Source organism: Brachyhypopomus gauderio, chromosome 21 (genome assembly GCF_052324685.1).
Source record: "Brachyhypopomus gauderio isolate BG-103 chromosome 21, BGAUD_0.2, whole genome shotgun sequence".
Classification (NCBI taxonomy): domain Eukaryota; kingdom Metazoa; phylum Chordata; class Actinopteri; order Gymnotiformes; family Hypopomidae; genus Brachyhypopomus; species Brachyhypopomus gauderio.
The window spans coordinates 7427343-7444782 of NC_135231.1; the positions used below are offsets into that span (position 1 = coordinate 7427343).

General features: G+C 46.6%; 1 protein-coding gene across 4 annotated transcripts in view; it reads right to left on the reverse strand.

The window, feature by feature from the left end:
* scube3 (signal peptide, CUB domain, EGF-like 3) overlaps positions 1–17440 on the reverse strand; it is a 66166-nt gene that overhangs the window by 14271 nt on the left and 34455 nt on the right. For 2 of the 4 annotated variants that reach the window (XM_076983826.1, XM_076983827.1), the window contains exons 7-11: positions 13889–13939; positions 10309–10425; positions 7722–7844; positions 3415–3531; positions 81–203 (exon numbers count right to left, since the gene is read on the reverse strand). In XM_076983826.1, the coding sequence (XP_076839941.1) occupies positions 81–203; positions 3415–3531; positions 7722–7844; positions 10309–10425; positions 13889–13939 (531 nt within the window). The remainder of the gene's footprint in view (positions 1–80; positions 204–3414; positions 3532–7721; positions 7845–10308; positions 10426–13888; positions 13940–17440) is intronic. The other 2 variants (XM_076983828.1, XM_076983829.1) reach the window with 1 other exon arrangement.

Here is a 17440-nt window from a genome sequence, read left to right on the forward strand (position 1 = left end):
CTTAAAATCCTGCATAATGGCTACTACCAATATGCTGCAAAGCGTGAGTCGGCCACTAGGTGTCAGTGTTGTACACGTACCAATACAGTCTTTCTTGTTCCAGTGCATTTTGTGTCCGGGTGGGCAGGTACACTCGTAGCTGCCCTGCGTGTTCACGCAGCCATGTTTGCAGCCACCACGGTTTATACTGCACTCGTCGATGTCTGGAAACCAAAACAATGGTGACATTAACCCCTCTGATCCTTGTGGGGGAGGACACCGTCACCTGATCTCAGGTCAACAGCAGCACCAGTCTCGCCCCACTATCAAATGATGGTCATTATTTTGTGAAGGCTGTTAGGAAGGCCTGCTCTGTAACCTCAGGATGGGTTTCCCAGCATGCTTTTCTGCCACTGAAAACACAGCTGCCGGTGTGGGAGCTGCCCTCAGAACACATGTTGTGTTTTCAGTTTGGATCATGGTATTCCTGTTCTGGTCTTAGATGGCCACAACACAGATCTGACTTATCCTGTCTGAGGCACTGTGTAAACACCCGGCCTCTTGTCTGCTGAGTGACGCGCTAGGAAAGAGAACTCGCTGAACTGTGCAGTGCTGTGTGGAGGTGACTCGCTGAACTGTGCAGTGCTGTGTGGAGGTGACTCGCTAAACTGCAGTGCTGTGTAGCTGTGAACCCAAAGCAGGCAGGCCACAAGCCATGATCACGTATACCATTTCACTATTGTCTATCAAGGAAATGTTAGCACGGTTGTAATTTGTCCTGGACCAAAGCACGTAAATGTGTTCAACTTCAGCTCTCTGAAAAAGACGCCCTGAGAACGTGAAGCCCTGACACCACTGTACTGTCTGAAAGTCTTACTGCTAACTTCTACCAACACGTCTACACATCATACGCTGTGAGTATCCAACCTTGCTCTGTTTGGTACGTCACCCTCCACACTACTAATGTCAGGCTTCCCGGGGAGGGCAGACCCCAAAGCGCAAAGGCACAGACGCGTTTTCTTAATGAAGCTAGTGAGAAGCAATACTGGTTCCTCGGTGCTGCAAGAGCATTAATCAAATAAACACATAAAAAAGGCTCCCTGAGAATCTAAAATAAACAGCAGCTAGGGGCTGGCAGCCGCTTCACTGGGATCATTTGACACTGTCAGTAATCGCTTTTCCACCTTGACTCAATCGGCCCTTTCTCAGCGCGGGTTAGCATGTGTGTGCGTTCAGCGGGCAGCGTTTCCTCATCTGTCCCTAACGACAGCTTTTGTTTTTTCCCCTCAAAGAGGAAAGAGCAAACCACAATCACTCTTTTACACACAGCAAACCAGATGGCAGCTGAATGAAAAAGAGGGAGCGAAAGAGAGCGAGAGAAAGACAGAGAGAGAAAGGGAGAGAGAGAGAGAGAGAGACAGAGAGAACAGAGTTGGTTTGAGTGTTTCTGAAGCATAAAAAGACTTTACAAATATCAAAGGGCTGCCTTGAGCTTAAGCCTAGAAAAGAAGAGAGCGGCCATGAATTGGACTGGTGAATGTAGACCTTGCTTGCTAGGCCGCTCTGGTCCCCCATGTCTTTGTTTTGCCTGCGTCTCTCTCCTCACTCTCTCCCGCTGGACTTCAGCCGACTCCGGACCGAAACCTTTGACTTTGCGTTTCCTAATGAGCTTTCATTAATCTCAGAAGCAGGGGCGCATAAAGGAAGGCGGGAAAGACAAACGCCTGTTTGATTGACACCTCAAGTGACCTTGTGTGTGTGTGTGTGTGTGTGTGTGTGTGTGTGTGTGTGTGTGTGTGTGTGTGTGTGTGTGTGTGTGTGTGTGTGTGTGTGTGTGTGTGTGTGTGTGACGGCACAAAAGGAAGACGTGTCAGTGACATTTATCCAGTTCTTTAACTCAGTAAACATTAATAGATACCTCTTCCTCCTCTTGCGTGGACATGCCTCAGTTCAAACTCAGGTGAGCGAGAAGGACACAAAGGAAGAGAGGTGCGAGAGTGTGTGTGTGTGTGTGGAAGTGTTTTGTGTACGCATGTGTGTATGGAGGCATAGGGGAGGTGGTGGCGTGACAGCGTTTCACAGTTCCGCACACTTACTGTTTGCACAGATTCAAAGCTGGGTCATAAATTCATCTTGGGTATTTGAGAGGCTTAATCAGGCCTGAAATCCGAACCTGTTATTTCCACTGCGCTATTCATGCAGCTACAGGGGAAGCGTTTTGTGGAGCATGTAATAAATAACAAATCAACTTAGTCAAATGCCTGGCTGCAATTCAAGCCCTATTTCATAGATACTCCCTGCAACCCTTGCAAGTTAACTGCAGAATCATCCTACAGTGCCACTGAAGATAAATTTACTGAACAACACAAATCTCCCCCTAAATAACACAATTAGCCTATACTGAGAGCTGTACTAAAGTTAATCCACGGTCATTAGTGGGAAAATTGAAAATATCTGCATACAAGGATTTGTCTAAGAGAGGCGGGGCTGAGTAGGGGGCGGGGTTGGTGTAGGGGGCGGGGTTAGGATATGGGGCGGGGTTGGGGTAGGGGCACTTTGCTCTGTCTGCAACCCTCTCTTAGCTGACGGGGTTATTACGGGAAAGCGGAACGCTCTCCGGCACCCCGATGGGTCTGCCTCTGATCTAAAGGCCGGGCCAGCATGGACAGACGTGGAGTGACCCGCTTCTCGCAGCAGGGCCCGTCAACAACGCCTGGTGGTCTCGGCGGTTTTGCCACGGCAACCCCGGCCTTGTCCCCATGAATCCTCACCCCTGACCCAGAAACTTCTCTGACTCATCCGGACGCTACCAGACAACGCCGCTGTCCGAGTGTTTCATAAATCAGTCTGTAAACTCTTCGCTCAGCATGGGCTAAGATGACGAGACCATGACGAGAGCATGACGAGACCAGACTAGACAACCTCTAGACGAGCTGGCTATTGTGGAACTGCCCAGATGGCATCACCTCTCAGACACCCTCATCCCGTACTGTCTCCCTCAACGTGGGGGCAATTTCTCTGAGCAGTAGAAGTGGGAGAAGACCAGCAGCTGACCAACGTCACACGTGGTTCAGCTGATCATTTGCACCTAGGAGCAGCTGAGATTACAATGTGACCAATCACAAACCACCACACATACAGCTCCCTCCCACCAAAGAACAGCAAGATTCAGCATGATGAGTTACTCTGTACCATTATAAATAAAGAGTGTGCTTATGATAACGTCCTGCAGCTGATGCAAATGTTCTCGTTATGATTGGTGGGCGGGTCCGAGTTAGAGTGGGCGTGTCCGAGCTAGAGTGGGCGTGTTATGAGTGCTGCAGAGTCCTAAGTGAAAGCATCACTGTCCGACTTGGAAAGGGGTGTGATGACCCAGGGGACCCTAAGCGTGCTGTGCTGGGAGAAGCCCCCCCCCCCCCCCCCCCCCCCCCTCACCTCCACAGTGAGCAACGCCGTACAGGATGTACCCTTTGTGGCAGTGACACTGGAAGCTTCCTGGTGAGTTGACACACATGTGGTCACATGTTCGGTCAAAGGAGCACTCATCTATGTCTGCAGAGAGAGAGAGAGAGAGAGGGGAAAGAAAGGACACATTAAAGAAGATATTTAGCTTGTGCCAAATATAGGAAAGGTTCGTAGTTCAGATTTCAAATATATTTTTTAACTTGATTCAATTAACCAATCAGTGTTTGATATTTGGAAAATCTAAGCTGTGAAGGACTTTGAGGGATCACAGCATTAACTATGTTAAATAACTCACGGCACCTTCTCGCCCAATCCGTTACAGTGATGTGCTCATCATTTTTGTATAATCAGTGTATAATAGCAGATCATTAACACAGCTCAGTGGGGCTTTACAATACAGGCAGACTCTTAAAAGAGGCTCCGCCAGGCCCCATTTCCTCAGCCCATGTGGAAATGATTTACCCACTGGGCCCACACCCCCACCCCTTTTAATGAGGAATGTGTGCAGTAACCCAATCCGGCAATCCGTCCGGACCCATCGCTACGCTGCTCATTCGGACACCAGCGCAGGATGGCCAGAGAAAAATGTATACGCTCGCATACCATAATTTGCCATTATTCAACTCTCACACGTCAAGTGATGGTCAGCATTTATATTAACATAGTCAAATGTTTAGACATAGTCTGTGGAGTTCATCTTGACAGCTAGTAGTCACATCATCTGTTTGACCCTACCAGTTCTTCTTCAAAATTTCTGTACTGTCCACTAAGTTTCTTTTAACTCATATAAATGAATAATCAGCTCGATTCTTTGTGGTAGAACAACCGCTGTAGAGTAGAACTGAATAACTTAAGTAAATCTTACTAGGACTGATAAGATATTGGGCAGATGTGCATCACCACAGGTAATCAAAACATTCATACTGGAGATAATCATTGGGCTTTTGTTGAAAACCGATTTAATTTAACAGCAAATCCACAAATTAGAAGTTTTCCGAAGAGGCAACGCACCTCTACAAGCCACGTCGATTAATGAGGTTCTAAGTTCTGGACAGGAAACGCCAAACAACTTTGAGAACGTTCAAACATCCGTGGTATATTCCCCTTCCTCACATGCTATGGAGTAGCTCAACATGACGCAGGACCTTGTGAACAGTCCTACAACCCATTACCACAAACCACAGGAACTGATGCACTGACATGTTTCTTGTGAAGCAAGAAAGGTCTACCAGCTTCTGCAAAAGACTGACCACCAATTGGGCACACAATTCAGTTCAAATCACTGCCACATCAGGCTAACAGTGGTTCCTAGGAACACAGCAGCTTCCAAATCCATAAAGAGAATCAGAAGATCTTGAATTACATTTGGTTGATTTGGAGAAGAAAAATTGTAAAGTGTGGATCATTTCACTTGCTATTCAGGACCGTGACTTGCACAGTAAACTCCTTGTGTTTGCACAATCTGCATTCCCCCCTTAGTTTCTCTATTTTGTAGGGCCCAGTTCAGTCATCAGGCACTGTTTATGAGCTGTTGGCAGATTCATTGACAGAGCCTGGTTTCTCTAGCCATATGTTGACTAGCCTGTGCTCCGCACGACACCAACATCGTGCTAGCCGGACTCCGCCCACCCGGCTGTTCCGCCCCCAAACGTGCCAATCATCAGCAATAGATCTGGAGCGAGGCGCGACGAGTCTCCAGCTCGACACAGGCCGCTCTCCCGGCGCGAGATCTCCGGGTGCTCCGAGCCGTGGGAATGGGATCGATGATCTGGATTCTGATGATCTGAGCGGGATCACTGGGAGGGGCTCTTGTTTTTGGAAAGTTCCCACGGGAGGAGGTGAGCCGCACATGCGGGACAGGCTGCAGTGGGCCTGTGTACGTGCTCCAGCGCACGGGGAGCGGGGCGGCGAGCTGCCTCCGCCGACTGCTGATCTCAGCCCCGACGACTCCCCTTCCACCGAAGGGCTGAAACAATGGCACTCTGAGGAAGGACTAACAGCTAGACTGTTTATAGAGTGCAGATAGGGGCTCTATCGGCCCCTCTCTAAGCACACGGGGGCATGATCAGATAAGCAGCGAGTCTGAATGGCCCTTCTGGGGGCTAGAGGCAGGAGGCTCAAGCTGATGGCTGAGGAATGTGTCCAGATCTTCGGAGAGGTGGCGAAGGACAAGCCTCATCCTGATTGATGGAGCCCAGGGGCCAACCTCTCTCGCCCAGATAAAGCAAACATTCTGTTTACATGTTCCGCCCGGAGCATGTCGACTGAGCACCCAAACCCCTGTCTTCGGGCAGAGGACTCCAGAGGGGGATCGGTGAAAGGTCAAGTGTGTGACGTGGAGTTCAGCCAGCCAACACACAGCAGTTTATTCTTAAGCTTTTATGTAAGCAGTTGACTGGAATACCATTTGCTTGCTGCCTTCTTCCAGTATAAACCTCAGCTTAAAGCAGGGTTAACCCTAGTCAGCGTCTTCCAGTATAAGCCTCAGCTTAAAGCAGGATTAAAGCCAGTCAGTTTCTTAAGCCCACTGACAAAACTCACAAAGTATGAGTGGAACTGTGGCTAATAATAATGGATGCTGCCAGTTCACAGAGTGGAAACTTCAGCTGCGGTGTTTCATTACCTGGAAATCAGACATGGTTACTCATGGTTACTGCACCAATCATTTCTACCAGTAACCACTGACACTAATCACGAATCAGCTATATTAGATTGCCTTATGTCCTCAGCAGAATGAAGTGACGACGAATTCTAGTGTTTCTCTTTTCCAGCCCTGCCTGATATGAACTTGTTATCAGGGCCAGAAAATTAGCCGCTGAAGTGAATCACACTGTAGAGCAGTGAGAAACACAAACAGTTCAGTCCTCTGGGTCATCAGGACCATCACTGAGCAATCTGTCTGACCTCTCACCTTAGGGGTCATTGTGCAGAAAACTGGCTAAAGATAAGAGTTTTCTTTGTTGGTCCACACCTACTGTTTTCCCGAAATAACAATAGCAGGCCAAACATCACAGGAACAGGGGTACCGCCCAGATACTCCCTTCACCCCACACTCCACTCCCAAGACCCCTTCCCCCGGTTCAGATACTGAAAAACAGGCATGCTGACCTAGGACCAGTTCTCCACACCTAAAGCACCTTAACAGAAACAGAAACAACTGATCTCAGGTCAGCATTATAAGGCAGGATCATGGTGAAAGTGCTGACAGCTAGGTATTCCCACGCTCTCACCCAGGGGTCTAGTAAGGAGGTTGGAAAGAAAACAGCCGCCAGGTCAGGGTGCAAAGTCTGGATGGAGCACAGATGCATGCTGGGTAGGTTTCAGCAGGGAAATGTTTTTTTTTCTTCTTTTCAGAACATATAGCCCACCTGAAGTTCTTAACTGGATCACCATGCAATGTTATTAATTAGTGTGTCTCTGTTAGTTTTCCAGCTGAGGTTCTGAGTTCATGGCTTACAGGTTCTTGGGCCCCATGTAATTAATTTCTGTATTGTTTAGCTTCTCTACCATATCTTAGACAACTCCTCATGTACTTACAGGAGGATAAGTACTGGGGACCTTGGAGTCAGGTTGCTGTGGGTCAAAATGAAAGGCCGTATATGATGGAGAGGGTGTTGGTCACCTCTAGATATCACCTAACATACACCCAACCACGACTGATCTAAGGTAAATAACCACAATTAATCTAAGGCAAAATCCCATCTGAGACTCCAACCTCAATCCTCCCTTGACTTTACCATGACTCCACTCAGTTCGGTCCAAATGTCACAGGTTTGCGACTGTGCTGTCAGGACCAGCAGGCCAGCCTGAGCCCAACTGTGCCATTTAATGAGGTGCCCACCTTCACACCACAGCCCGACAAACCTCCACGGCCAAAATCAGATCGAAACAAAGAGGAAGATGAACTCTGCTTTTGACAGGGCCCGACGAAAACGCATGTGCACCAACTGGGCAGGCTTCCCAGCCCGACCGTCGCCCGACACTGGCACGAGTGGCTATCGTAGCACATCACTGGGACATCTGCACCAACACGGAGGTGGCCTCATTCCCCTCATCTGCAGACACTGCACTCCTCCACCCAGCTAGGGGGCGCCATGAGGGCTGGGAGCCCTGCCAACCACGTCAGTTACTCTGACTATTTATGAATTTTATGTGAACTGGGTCACAAGAATGACAGGAAGTTGGAAGTTGTAATGAAGGTGAAAGATTAACATAGAAACAGAAAAGACATGAGAGTAACAGAGGAGACTGCTGGTCAGAACTGAGCATGCTCCAACCTTGACAGGTCCTCTCATTGGTCAGCAGCTTGTAGCCCTTCTTACAGCTGCACTCGAAGCTTCCCACCGTGTTCCTGCACACATGGTCGCAGCCTCCGTTACTCATGCGACACTCGTCAATGTCTGCAGGGGAAATGGATAAAAAAACCAGAACCTTAGAGAAGTGAAGAAAACAGAGGACACTAGAGAGAGCAGGAGAGAGGGATCGGTCACCCTCCTTTCATGTGTCTCAAAGTAACGATTCAAAAGAAAAACAAGGGTTACAGAAAAGGTTCTTAAATCTGTATAACTTAAATAAGGAATCACATTTCAAACAATATATGTAGATAACATTCATGCACATAGAATATTTGAAAACTTCAGAATACTTTGAAAGCTGCCATTTTATCTCTTCAAGCTAATTTAGCTTTAAGTTCACAGATGAAAACGTGCTGCAAGTGGTGAGGAGTGAACTCTTGAAAATATAAAATGTTAATGTACAATTAATGTCATGGAAGTTTTATTAGATTTTAATATATTTTAATAAACTTTTTTTAAACTGTCCATTGACAAGCTGTGGTTTTTCTTGCAATATGTAGGGGCTCTGTGCAATATTAGACAAGCTAAAGCACATTATATTTTCTGAATGGGTCATCGGGCAATCAGCCACCTGAACAGATCTGCCAAAGGAAGTCTTGAACATACAAGATAACGGCTTCTTCATCGCACATGTACTCACACTGCCTGCTACACCCAGCCACTCTACATTTGAGATTTACCTTAGTAGTCTCACTGTACACCTGTAATCTGTACCCACTGTCTGCTCCTCTGACAATGGTTAAGCTGTTGAAATGCATTACCAGCTACCAAGAAGAAATAAATAGAGACCAAGAGAAAGAACAGTGTGTGGGGCAAATTGGAGCTGCCCTCCAATGGTCCGGCACCACGGCCCAGGGCACTAGAACATCCTGGCGCTGGTGCGGTTGGAACAGGAGGGAAACTTTTTTTTTTTAATTATTTTATTTTTTCCAAGGTTGCATACAAACTTTAAATACAATGATAGCGCTGCAGATCCCATCCACAGCCACACCCACAGTCTGAAACAATCACATATTTACATCTAGAACAGCGAATATAATCTAGAACAGAGCATGGTCTCTATCGGGCTCTAGCCAAGACCTTCCAGGTAAGTCCAGACAGGAGTCCATATCTGAGAAAACCTTTCTGACCTCTGGTGAAGGTCATAAGTCAATTTCTCTAGGGGAAGAAGAGACATCAGCCGTTAGATCCACAGAGTCATAGACGGGGCTCGCCTCGAGGACCACAACAGCAGAATACATTTTTTTGCTATAAAAGTCAGCAAAATAAAAATCTGTCTCCGTCGGAAATCAAAAACATCACCTAGCTGGGCATGTAGTAAATACAGAGAAGGGTGCATAGCAAACTTCATATCAAAAATGTTCTCCAAAGCTGAATGCACTTCGGAGGGAAACTTTAATGCTCGGAGGCGCCCAAAGGCCCACGGCTCAACTCTAGACTCTAGACTAGGGAAGATCGATACATCGTCTGCTTCTGCTAGCCTTTCATTGGCTTTGAATAGATGTGGATGGTTCAGATTAAGACTGAATCATCCCTGTAAATGAGGCGTCCGTCTCTGTAAGGGACCGGCATCATCTGGATGAAATAAGCACATTAGAAATGAAATAAAGTAATATGCTGCCCTCTCAATTTTTCTGCCCCTGGCATGAAGCAAAGCGTTTGTCTTCTTCTGCCAGTGCCGTCTGGGGCTGGTTTCATTTTTGTTCTCTCCCAAACCAAAGTAATAAAAGTGAATGTTCTTTTTAGGGAGCATTGTTAATGTGACATTATGAGCTCTGAGAGGAGAAGAGAAGAGAGGAGAAGAGAGGAGAGGAGAGGAGGAGAGGAGAGGAGATGAAAGGGTTGGAGTGGCAGGGGTGGTCTGAGGCTTCACTTCAGTATCTTTCAGCTCCTTAATATCCAGGATCTCTTCCCATTCTTTCTTTTTATTTGCTTTATTTCTTTAATTTACTCTGTCCTGCTTTCCCAATCTTTTTGAATCTTCCTTAAACTTAAACTCACCCGTCCACCCCGTGCCTTTAAACTCACCTGTCCACCCTGTACTCTTCAACTCATCCATCCACCCTGTGCCTTTAAACTCACCTGTCCACCTCGTGCCTTTAAACTCGCCCGTCCACCCTGTACTCTTCAACTCATCCATCCACCCTGTGCTCTTAAACTCACCTGTCCACCCCGTGCCATTAAACTCACCCGTCCACCATGCACCCTTAAACTCGCCCGTCCACCCCGTGCCTTTAAACTCACCCGTCCACTCCGTGCCTTTAAACTTGTCTGTCCACCTGCACCTTTAAACCCCTCCACGCCCCCCCTTGCCCCTCCCCCATACACTGGCTTTTATTTGTGAGCACTTTTCTGTCCTGCATGGAGCAATTATGCCTGACAGCCAGATGAAAAGCAAACCAAGTAAACAAACAAACGAGGGTTAGCACATCCATGTGTGTGCGTGTGTGTGAGGGAAAGAGAGGGTAACAGAGTGTGTGAGAGGGAGGGAAGAGATTTAGCGTATTACCTTTGCAGGTCTTGCGGTCAGGCTGAAGTGTGAACCCCACGGGGCAGCTGCAGCGCACCCCGGTTAAAGCATCATGACATGTGCTGTCACAGCCTCCATTGTTTACTGCACAAGTCTCTGAAGACACAAACACACACACACACACACACACACACACACACACACACACACACACACACACACACACACACACAAACACACACACACACACACACACACACAGATAATTGTGAGTTACATCACAATCCATCTGGTCTCCAATATTCACTCATTAGACAAAACAATGGAAACATCAGAAAATACTATTATAATATGGATCTATAACAGGGATCTAATATAGATCTAGAAAAAGTCCCACAATGCATTATGTCTTTGATTTGTGTTGGCATACATAAATACCACATTGGGACAAGTCTGACTGAGGAACGAGGCCTTTGGTGAAGTGAACCAAACCATCCATCTTACAACAACTAGCAGCTGCCCGTGCAGACTTAGGACTTCTCTTCCTTAAAGAGAAACCCATTTATATATATAAAAAACTAATAAAGGACACTTCATCAAACCACAGCACTCAGCCTGTGGACCCGAGGTCTCCATTTAGGTTGCTAAAATGTGAAACAATAACCCCATTTTCAATAACCTCTCTGTAAAAGCATTTTATGATGGTATTTTGGTGATGGACGATAGTGTGTTATTATGTTTCAGGCAGCTGTCCATGTTCACAGTAGTGATTATGAACTGTTGTTTTTACTGAGCCTGCAGTGTTCTGACATCTCGTTTAGAGCTCTGGACACCGTGTCTGCCTGTACCGTGTCTGCCTGTACAAACCTGGCTGCTGGTTTTTTAGTAGCCTCATTTTACTTTATTTACTTTTTTATTTGGGTATATGAAAAGAATCAAGAAATCATCCATTTGTCATGGATCTATGACACAGAGTCAATTAAAGAAGAAGTCATGTTGCTTTGTATATGGGACAGAGAGAGACAGATAGGGAGAGAGAGTATATACATGAGAGAGACAGAGACAGGGACAGAGAGAGACAGAGACAGAGAGAGAACACACCTAAAGGAGAGGTTAGGTTCATGGGTTTGATGACCAAGGGAGAACACACTATCATACTGATAAATATGTAAACTGCTCAGGGATTATCTACCAAATATTGTTGCATTGTTGTTATATGTAGTGTTGTAAATATTGAAGTACTTATAAGAGCTGGAACCCCCCCCCCCCCTCCTCCTCCTTCCCACACACAACCTAAATATGGGGCGGAGAATGTGAAGCCCAGTAAATGCTTCTGTAAACTAGCCAACTTCAGAGAGAAGTGTGTGTGTGTGTGTGTGTGTGTGTGTGTGTGTGTGTGTGTGTGTGTGTGTGTGTGTGTGTGTGTGTGCTGTTGTTTGGGGGTAGGGCTGGTCTTTGGCAGCCTTTACCAACATTAAGAAAGCACTGCTGGAGGGTGCCATGACATGTTTAAAAAATGCTTAGTAAGCCAGTAACTCTACCAGACTATAATGATGGATCGGGGGTGGGGCCTCGGGGGGGGGGGGGGGGGGGGGGTATTCACAATGATGATTACGGCTTTGCCTAAAGATATGCACACACACACAAATCTCATTCTGGTATGGGCTTTTGTGACAATTTTCCTTCAGGCATAAAATCGCATAACCACATCTGGTAGAGAAACAATTTGAGCTCACCAGACTTATGTTGTGTATCCCTAAGCAAGGCATTAATGTTCCATTGATGGTCTTCAACAGAGACCAGCAATGTGTTCTTGTGTAGGGTCGTTTATTAATCAAAATAACAGTAGCAGCATGTAAATGGACCATAGCCCACAAAGCATCTTTTTAAAATTAATTTTGATTAGTTCTGATATCGGCTCACAAATCAACAAGAGGCTCCAAAGAGCAGCTTGTTAGTGGCCTTAGTGACAAACTTGACACAACCCATCTGGATGTGCATGGCTGGTTCTGGATGGAGGGCAACTAGACAAGGAAGATCTCCGCATGGCTAACGCTAACTCCTAACCTGACCCCTTGATCTCAGTCAGCGCTGGCTAATTAACTTCTAATCTGACCTACTGATCTCACATAGTTTGAATCTTAGCCCTGGCAAAATGAGCTTCTAACTTCTCCTAACTTCATGAGCTGATCTCTTTCAGCCCTGGATAACCAACTACTACTTGTTGATATTTCTCAGCTTTGGCTAACTGACTACTGATCTCGCGTAGCTGGAGTCTCAGACCAAATCTCCGAACCTGGCAGACCAAAGAATTTGAGGGAGACCAAAAGCGAAAGAGAGTCTTAGGGTTCATACTTCCTTCACTTTGTGCTTGCTGCACCAACACCCATCTAAAAGGTTTTTGGCATTTGTTCAAACAAGCATCAAGAGTGAAGAAGTGTGAAAAGGAAGCTCTCCATTTACGCCCCACAAATCGCTGGTGCCTGAAATCTCGCTGAGGTCTCCAACCAAGTCCCAAGAGCACGTTGTGTGGTAAAGCTGCTCGATAAATCCGACAAGGACTTGGCAGGAGGTTTACAGAGCACCATCGGCGGCCCGCAGCTCACGTCGACGCCGTGCAGAGGTTCGAATGCCACCACACACGCACACTCAGTCTCCTACAGCGCGTCGAAGCTTGTCCGAGCAAGAACTGCCGGGGAGATGCTGACAAATTGTGGCAGGACTTCACGTAGTGAGAGAAAGGTTGGTGTTAAGGTTCAGGGTGGAAAAGCACTGGCAGCCAAGCAGAATTGTGAAGTGTTGCACTTTTAGCCAACAAGCAAGCAGAGGTTCCAAACCGTGTACAGGATAATGGAAGAACGCCGTTTAGTCAGAGCAAATACTGGCCACAGATCAGTTTTTCTCAATTACAGAACAGAGATTAAAGCCCCGATAACAAACCACCCTGGCAAGATTTCCTTAAAACTACCTGACACTTGTGAACACAACTACACTTAATATGTGTGAAGGAAACTTAACCTTTGGTTGTATTCGTAATTTGGTGAGCCAGTTACATTTAGCTGAAACACGTGTGTACGTGTGCAGTGGGAAACTAGTTATCATCCACTGTAGGACAAGCGAAAACTTCACATGTGGCTATATGTGACTGAACTTGGCTCTTTAATACAGTAAACCATGCGGTGAAATTAGAGGAGCCATCTTTGTTCTTGATGCAAAATATATGCAGAAAGGTGAAAGGTGAAGGGGCTGTGGGCAAGAGTGTCTCGTGCAGGGTGGGGCTCCGTTTCGTTTCAGTTTGGCCAGTTCCTGTGCAATTAAAGCCAGAATACAGCGGTTCACACTACAAATGGCCATAAGGTTTCACAAGTGTTTTTCTTGTTGCGGATGATATGTGCTAAACTGGCCCGACTATGAGAACTGGCTGTGAAACAGGACTGAGCCCGACCCTGGTCATGAGGAAGTAGGAGGGGAGGTGCTTCCACTGGATTAGTCAAGAGTTCCAGCATCACCACGCCCACAGGCAGAAGGAGCGAGCCAATAGGAGGGGAGCTAAAGAAACCACGCCCACAGGCAGAAGGAGCGAGCCAATAGGAGGGGAGCTAAAGAAACAGATATTTACCATTGGGTAACAGCTGTGGCTGATGTACCTGCTGCTGGATACTCCTTTCCTCTGCACACACACACACACACACACACACACACACACACACACACACACACACGCATGCACGCACACACACATTGCAAAAATACTGCTTTAGTGTTTTAAGGTTGACCCACATATCACTGAACATATCTGTGAGAATACACTTAAACTGTGTAGCAGTAGCCAAACTTTCTGATCTTTATTTTAGTACCACCACTGTCTCTTTGCTATCTGGAAAATTTTCTTTTCATCCATTCATTCAGACATTCATTCTTTCATCACTTTTATTTAACAAGGAAAGTTGACTGAAAGTGGAAAACCTTACAATAGTTTTGGTTATGTGTCTCTGAACAAGAATATTATCCTAATTTTAGCATAATGGGCTTGCAGATGGGTGCAAATGAACTTCAGACAGGTGTGAGCAGCTTCGTGGACAGTGAGCAGCACTTAGAGCCGCACACTTAAAACACACCCCTGATCACAAGCTGACCATGCTAGGCCGGTGAGGGTGGAGGCAGACCGAGGCAGACTGAGGCAGACCGAGGCAGACCGAGGCAGACCTCCATGAAGCACTTCCAATGTGTTTCCAATGCGTTTCCAATGTGTTTCTAATGTGTGCGGTTTTAGTGCCACCTGATGCAGTGCATGGCTGGCTAACTAACTCCCAACCTGACCTGTTGATCTCAATCCACCCTGATTAACTAACTCCTGTTGAGGGCTGACCTCACTCAGTCCTAGCTAACCAACTCCTACATGGTGATCTCAACCAGCCCTGGTTAACTAATGTCTACCTGTTGAGGGCTGATCTTACTCAGCCATGGCTAAATCATTTCTAACCTGACCTACTGATCTCACTAAGTTTGAGTCTTATCCCTGGTTAAATGAGCTCTTAACTTTTCCTAACTTCACGAGCTGATGTCTCTGAGCCCTGAATAGCTAACTGCTACCTGCTCATCTCTATTTCCTAAACTTCACCTGCTGATCTCACTTACCCATGCCTAACTAGTTCTTAACCTCACCTGATCTCACTTAGTTTGAGTCCTTTTAAGTGCATGGTTCTGCTGTTTTGCTGAGATGTTTCAGCTGTGAGCAAGTTTTGACTTTAACAGATGACAGGCAAATAAAAAATAATATATTTCACTTGCAGTAATGTTCACAGGTTCATGCTACGGAACTTATGAGGTAGGGATGAATTATTATGTTGTATTGTAATTGCTTAATTTGCATTCTTGCCATGACCGTGCAAGCTGGACAGCATGTGTTTAAGATTAGCATTAACAACAGCACAGACCTTTCCACATTTGGTAAGGCATCTGACTGTACGGAAATGTATGACAAATCCACAGGCTGTGAGCCTAGGTGGAGGGTTCAGAGGGGCCAGCCAGCTGTTCACTTTAAAAACACCTGCAGGAGCAAACAAAGGCAACAAATGCAGCTCATTCGTCCACCTTCACTGAGGGAAATGCCAGATCGCTGCCGTAAATGATTTATTACCCAGCACTGGGGTAGCAAATAGTGATCCCTGTGTGTCCTGGATGTGTGTGTGTCCTGGGTGTGTGTGTGTGTGTGTGTTAATGGTTTGATGCTATTTTGAATGAATTTTGAAGCTGTGCTAATCATCTGCCTCTACTGTATCAACATGCACACAAGAGACAGATAGAGAGACATAGACACAGAGAGACATAGAGACACAGAGAGACATAGAGAAAGACAGACACACAGAGAGAAAGAGACAGAGACAGAGACAGAGAGACACAGAGAGAAAGAGACAGAGGCAGAGAGAGAGAGAGAGACAAAGAGACAGAAAGAGAGAGACAGAGAGACACACAGAGAGAAAGAGACAGAGAAACAAAGACAGAGACAAAGAGACAGAGATTTAGATAGACAGAGAGAGAGAGAGACTCAAAGAGACAGACCCAGAGAGAGATATACAGAGAGAGAGAGAGAGAGACAGACAGAGACATAGAGACAGAGAGTGTGAGGACAGCAGCAGAAAGAAGCACATAGATAAACCAGCCTGAAGAACGTTCTACTGAGATGGCGGTAGATGAGGAGGAGGCTTCAGGCCATGGTTCTATCATCATAAGTCTTTCCCATTAGACTTTTTGGAGCCAACAGCAATAATACTTGACTGACTGACTAATAATTTAGACACTAATGAACAAACAACATTCCTGACCACATGGTGGAAACACTGTACCAAGAGTCAAATCTGCAGATGAGCCGCCTAATGTGGCTACTGCAAACCTGACAACTAAACAAGCCAACCGACAGAAATCATGTCTGCCCCATCCAAACAGCTGACCAGCAAAACCACTTCATAGCTTTTCAATTTACGGTTATAGAATGGACTGAAATGTTTCATGTTTTCCAGATCTTATAAAGCTATTCTCGTGAGCGGGTGTGAAAGACTTTGCCTCGTTACGCGGGAGCAGGGGCCTCAAGCCAGGCCGAGCTGTCCATCACTCTGCCTTGTGGTTTTCTGGCCTATTAATGCTTGTGGGAAGGACAGAGAGTGGGGGGGGGGGGGGTGGTAATTTCTGCCACAGGGTAGGCCGTGGTGAGCAGAGGCCCACTCCAGCAGGACTCAAGCTGAGGGAGAGTCACCAGCCTCAGCTGGCTGGTTCTCTGCCCCGCGGCTGATTCTGCTCTGTCCTTGGGGGCCGCCTGACAAGGCAGACGTCTCATTTGTGTGAGCAGTTGAAGTTTTGACTGAGTTCTGGCCTAATGACAGGGTGGCTGGATCGAGCTGGGGAATGAGAGACAGAGAAAGGAAACTGCACAGAGTCCAGCCAAACCAGTGTTCAGAGAGCAGCTAACAGAGCGTGTGACTGTGTGTGAATGTTTGTAGGTTTTCTGTGTGCTGGTCTGACGTGTATATTAAGGCCTCGTGCTCCTATCAGTCATCTTGTACATCTTCCAAGTAGTATGTACCACTCTAAACTTTAGACCTTAGTTTGTGATTAATTAGGAAGTAAATAGGACTGGTTTGATTGGCTAAGCAGCATGAAGTGCTGTCGTAATTTGTTAAGCCCCACGCAGATGTGTTGTGATTGGCTACACAGCACACAGTCCTCTTGCCAGAGTACTTGGCTTCCAGCTGATGCATTACGGTATTATAATCACACTAAATGTGAAACGCTACAGAATTTTTTGTGGGCCCAAGACCTCAGCTCCTGTCGCCCCGCATCATCGACTTTAAGGAGAAGAAGAAGGCAGGTGTGTGAAAGACTGAGTTAAAAATAAAAAATAAAAAAATCCTCCGGCACGTCTCATGCATGCTGTGTGTGTTTAACCAGGTGGGTGGAAGGAGAGGCTTGGGGCTCGAGTCAGAATCACAGCACGCATTGGATATACCATCACGTACATCAAACTCGGATGTGCTGTGTAAGTGACCGCGCAGGCAGCGTTGGGGTTTACGGCTCCCCCGCTCCCAGTAAATCCTCCTCCGTGACGAGACTAATGGCATGTGGAACATATGGATAGAAATGAAGTGGAACTATATTGACAAGGAGCACATTGTGA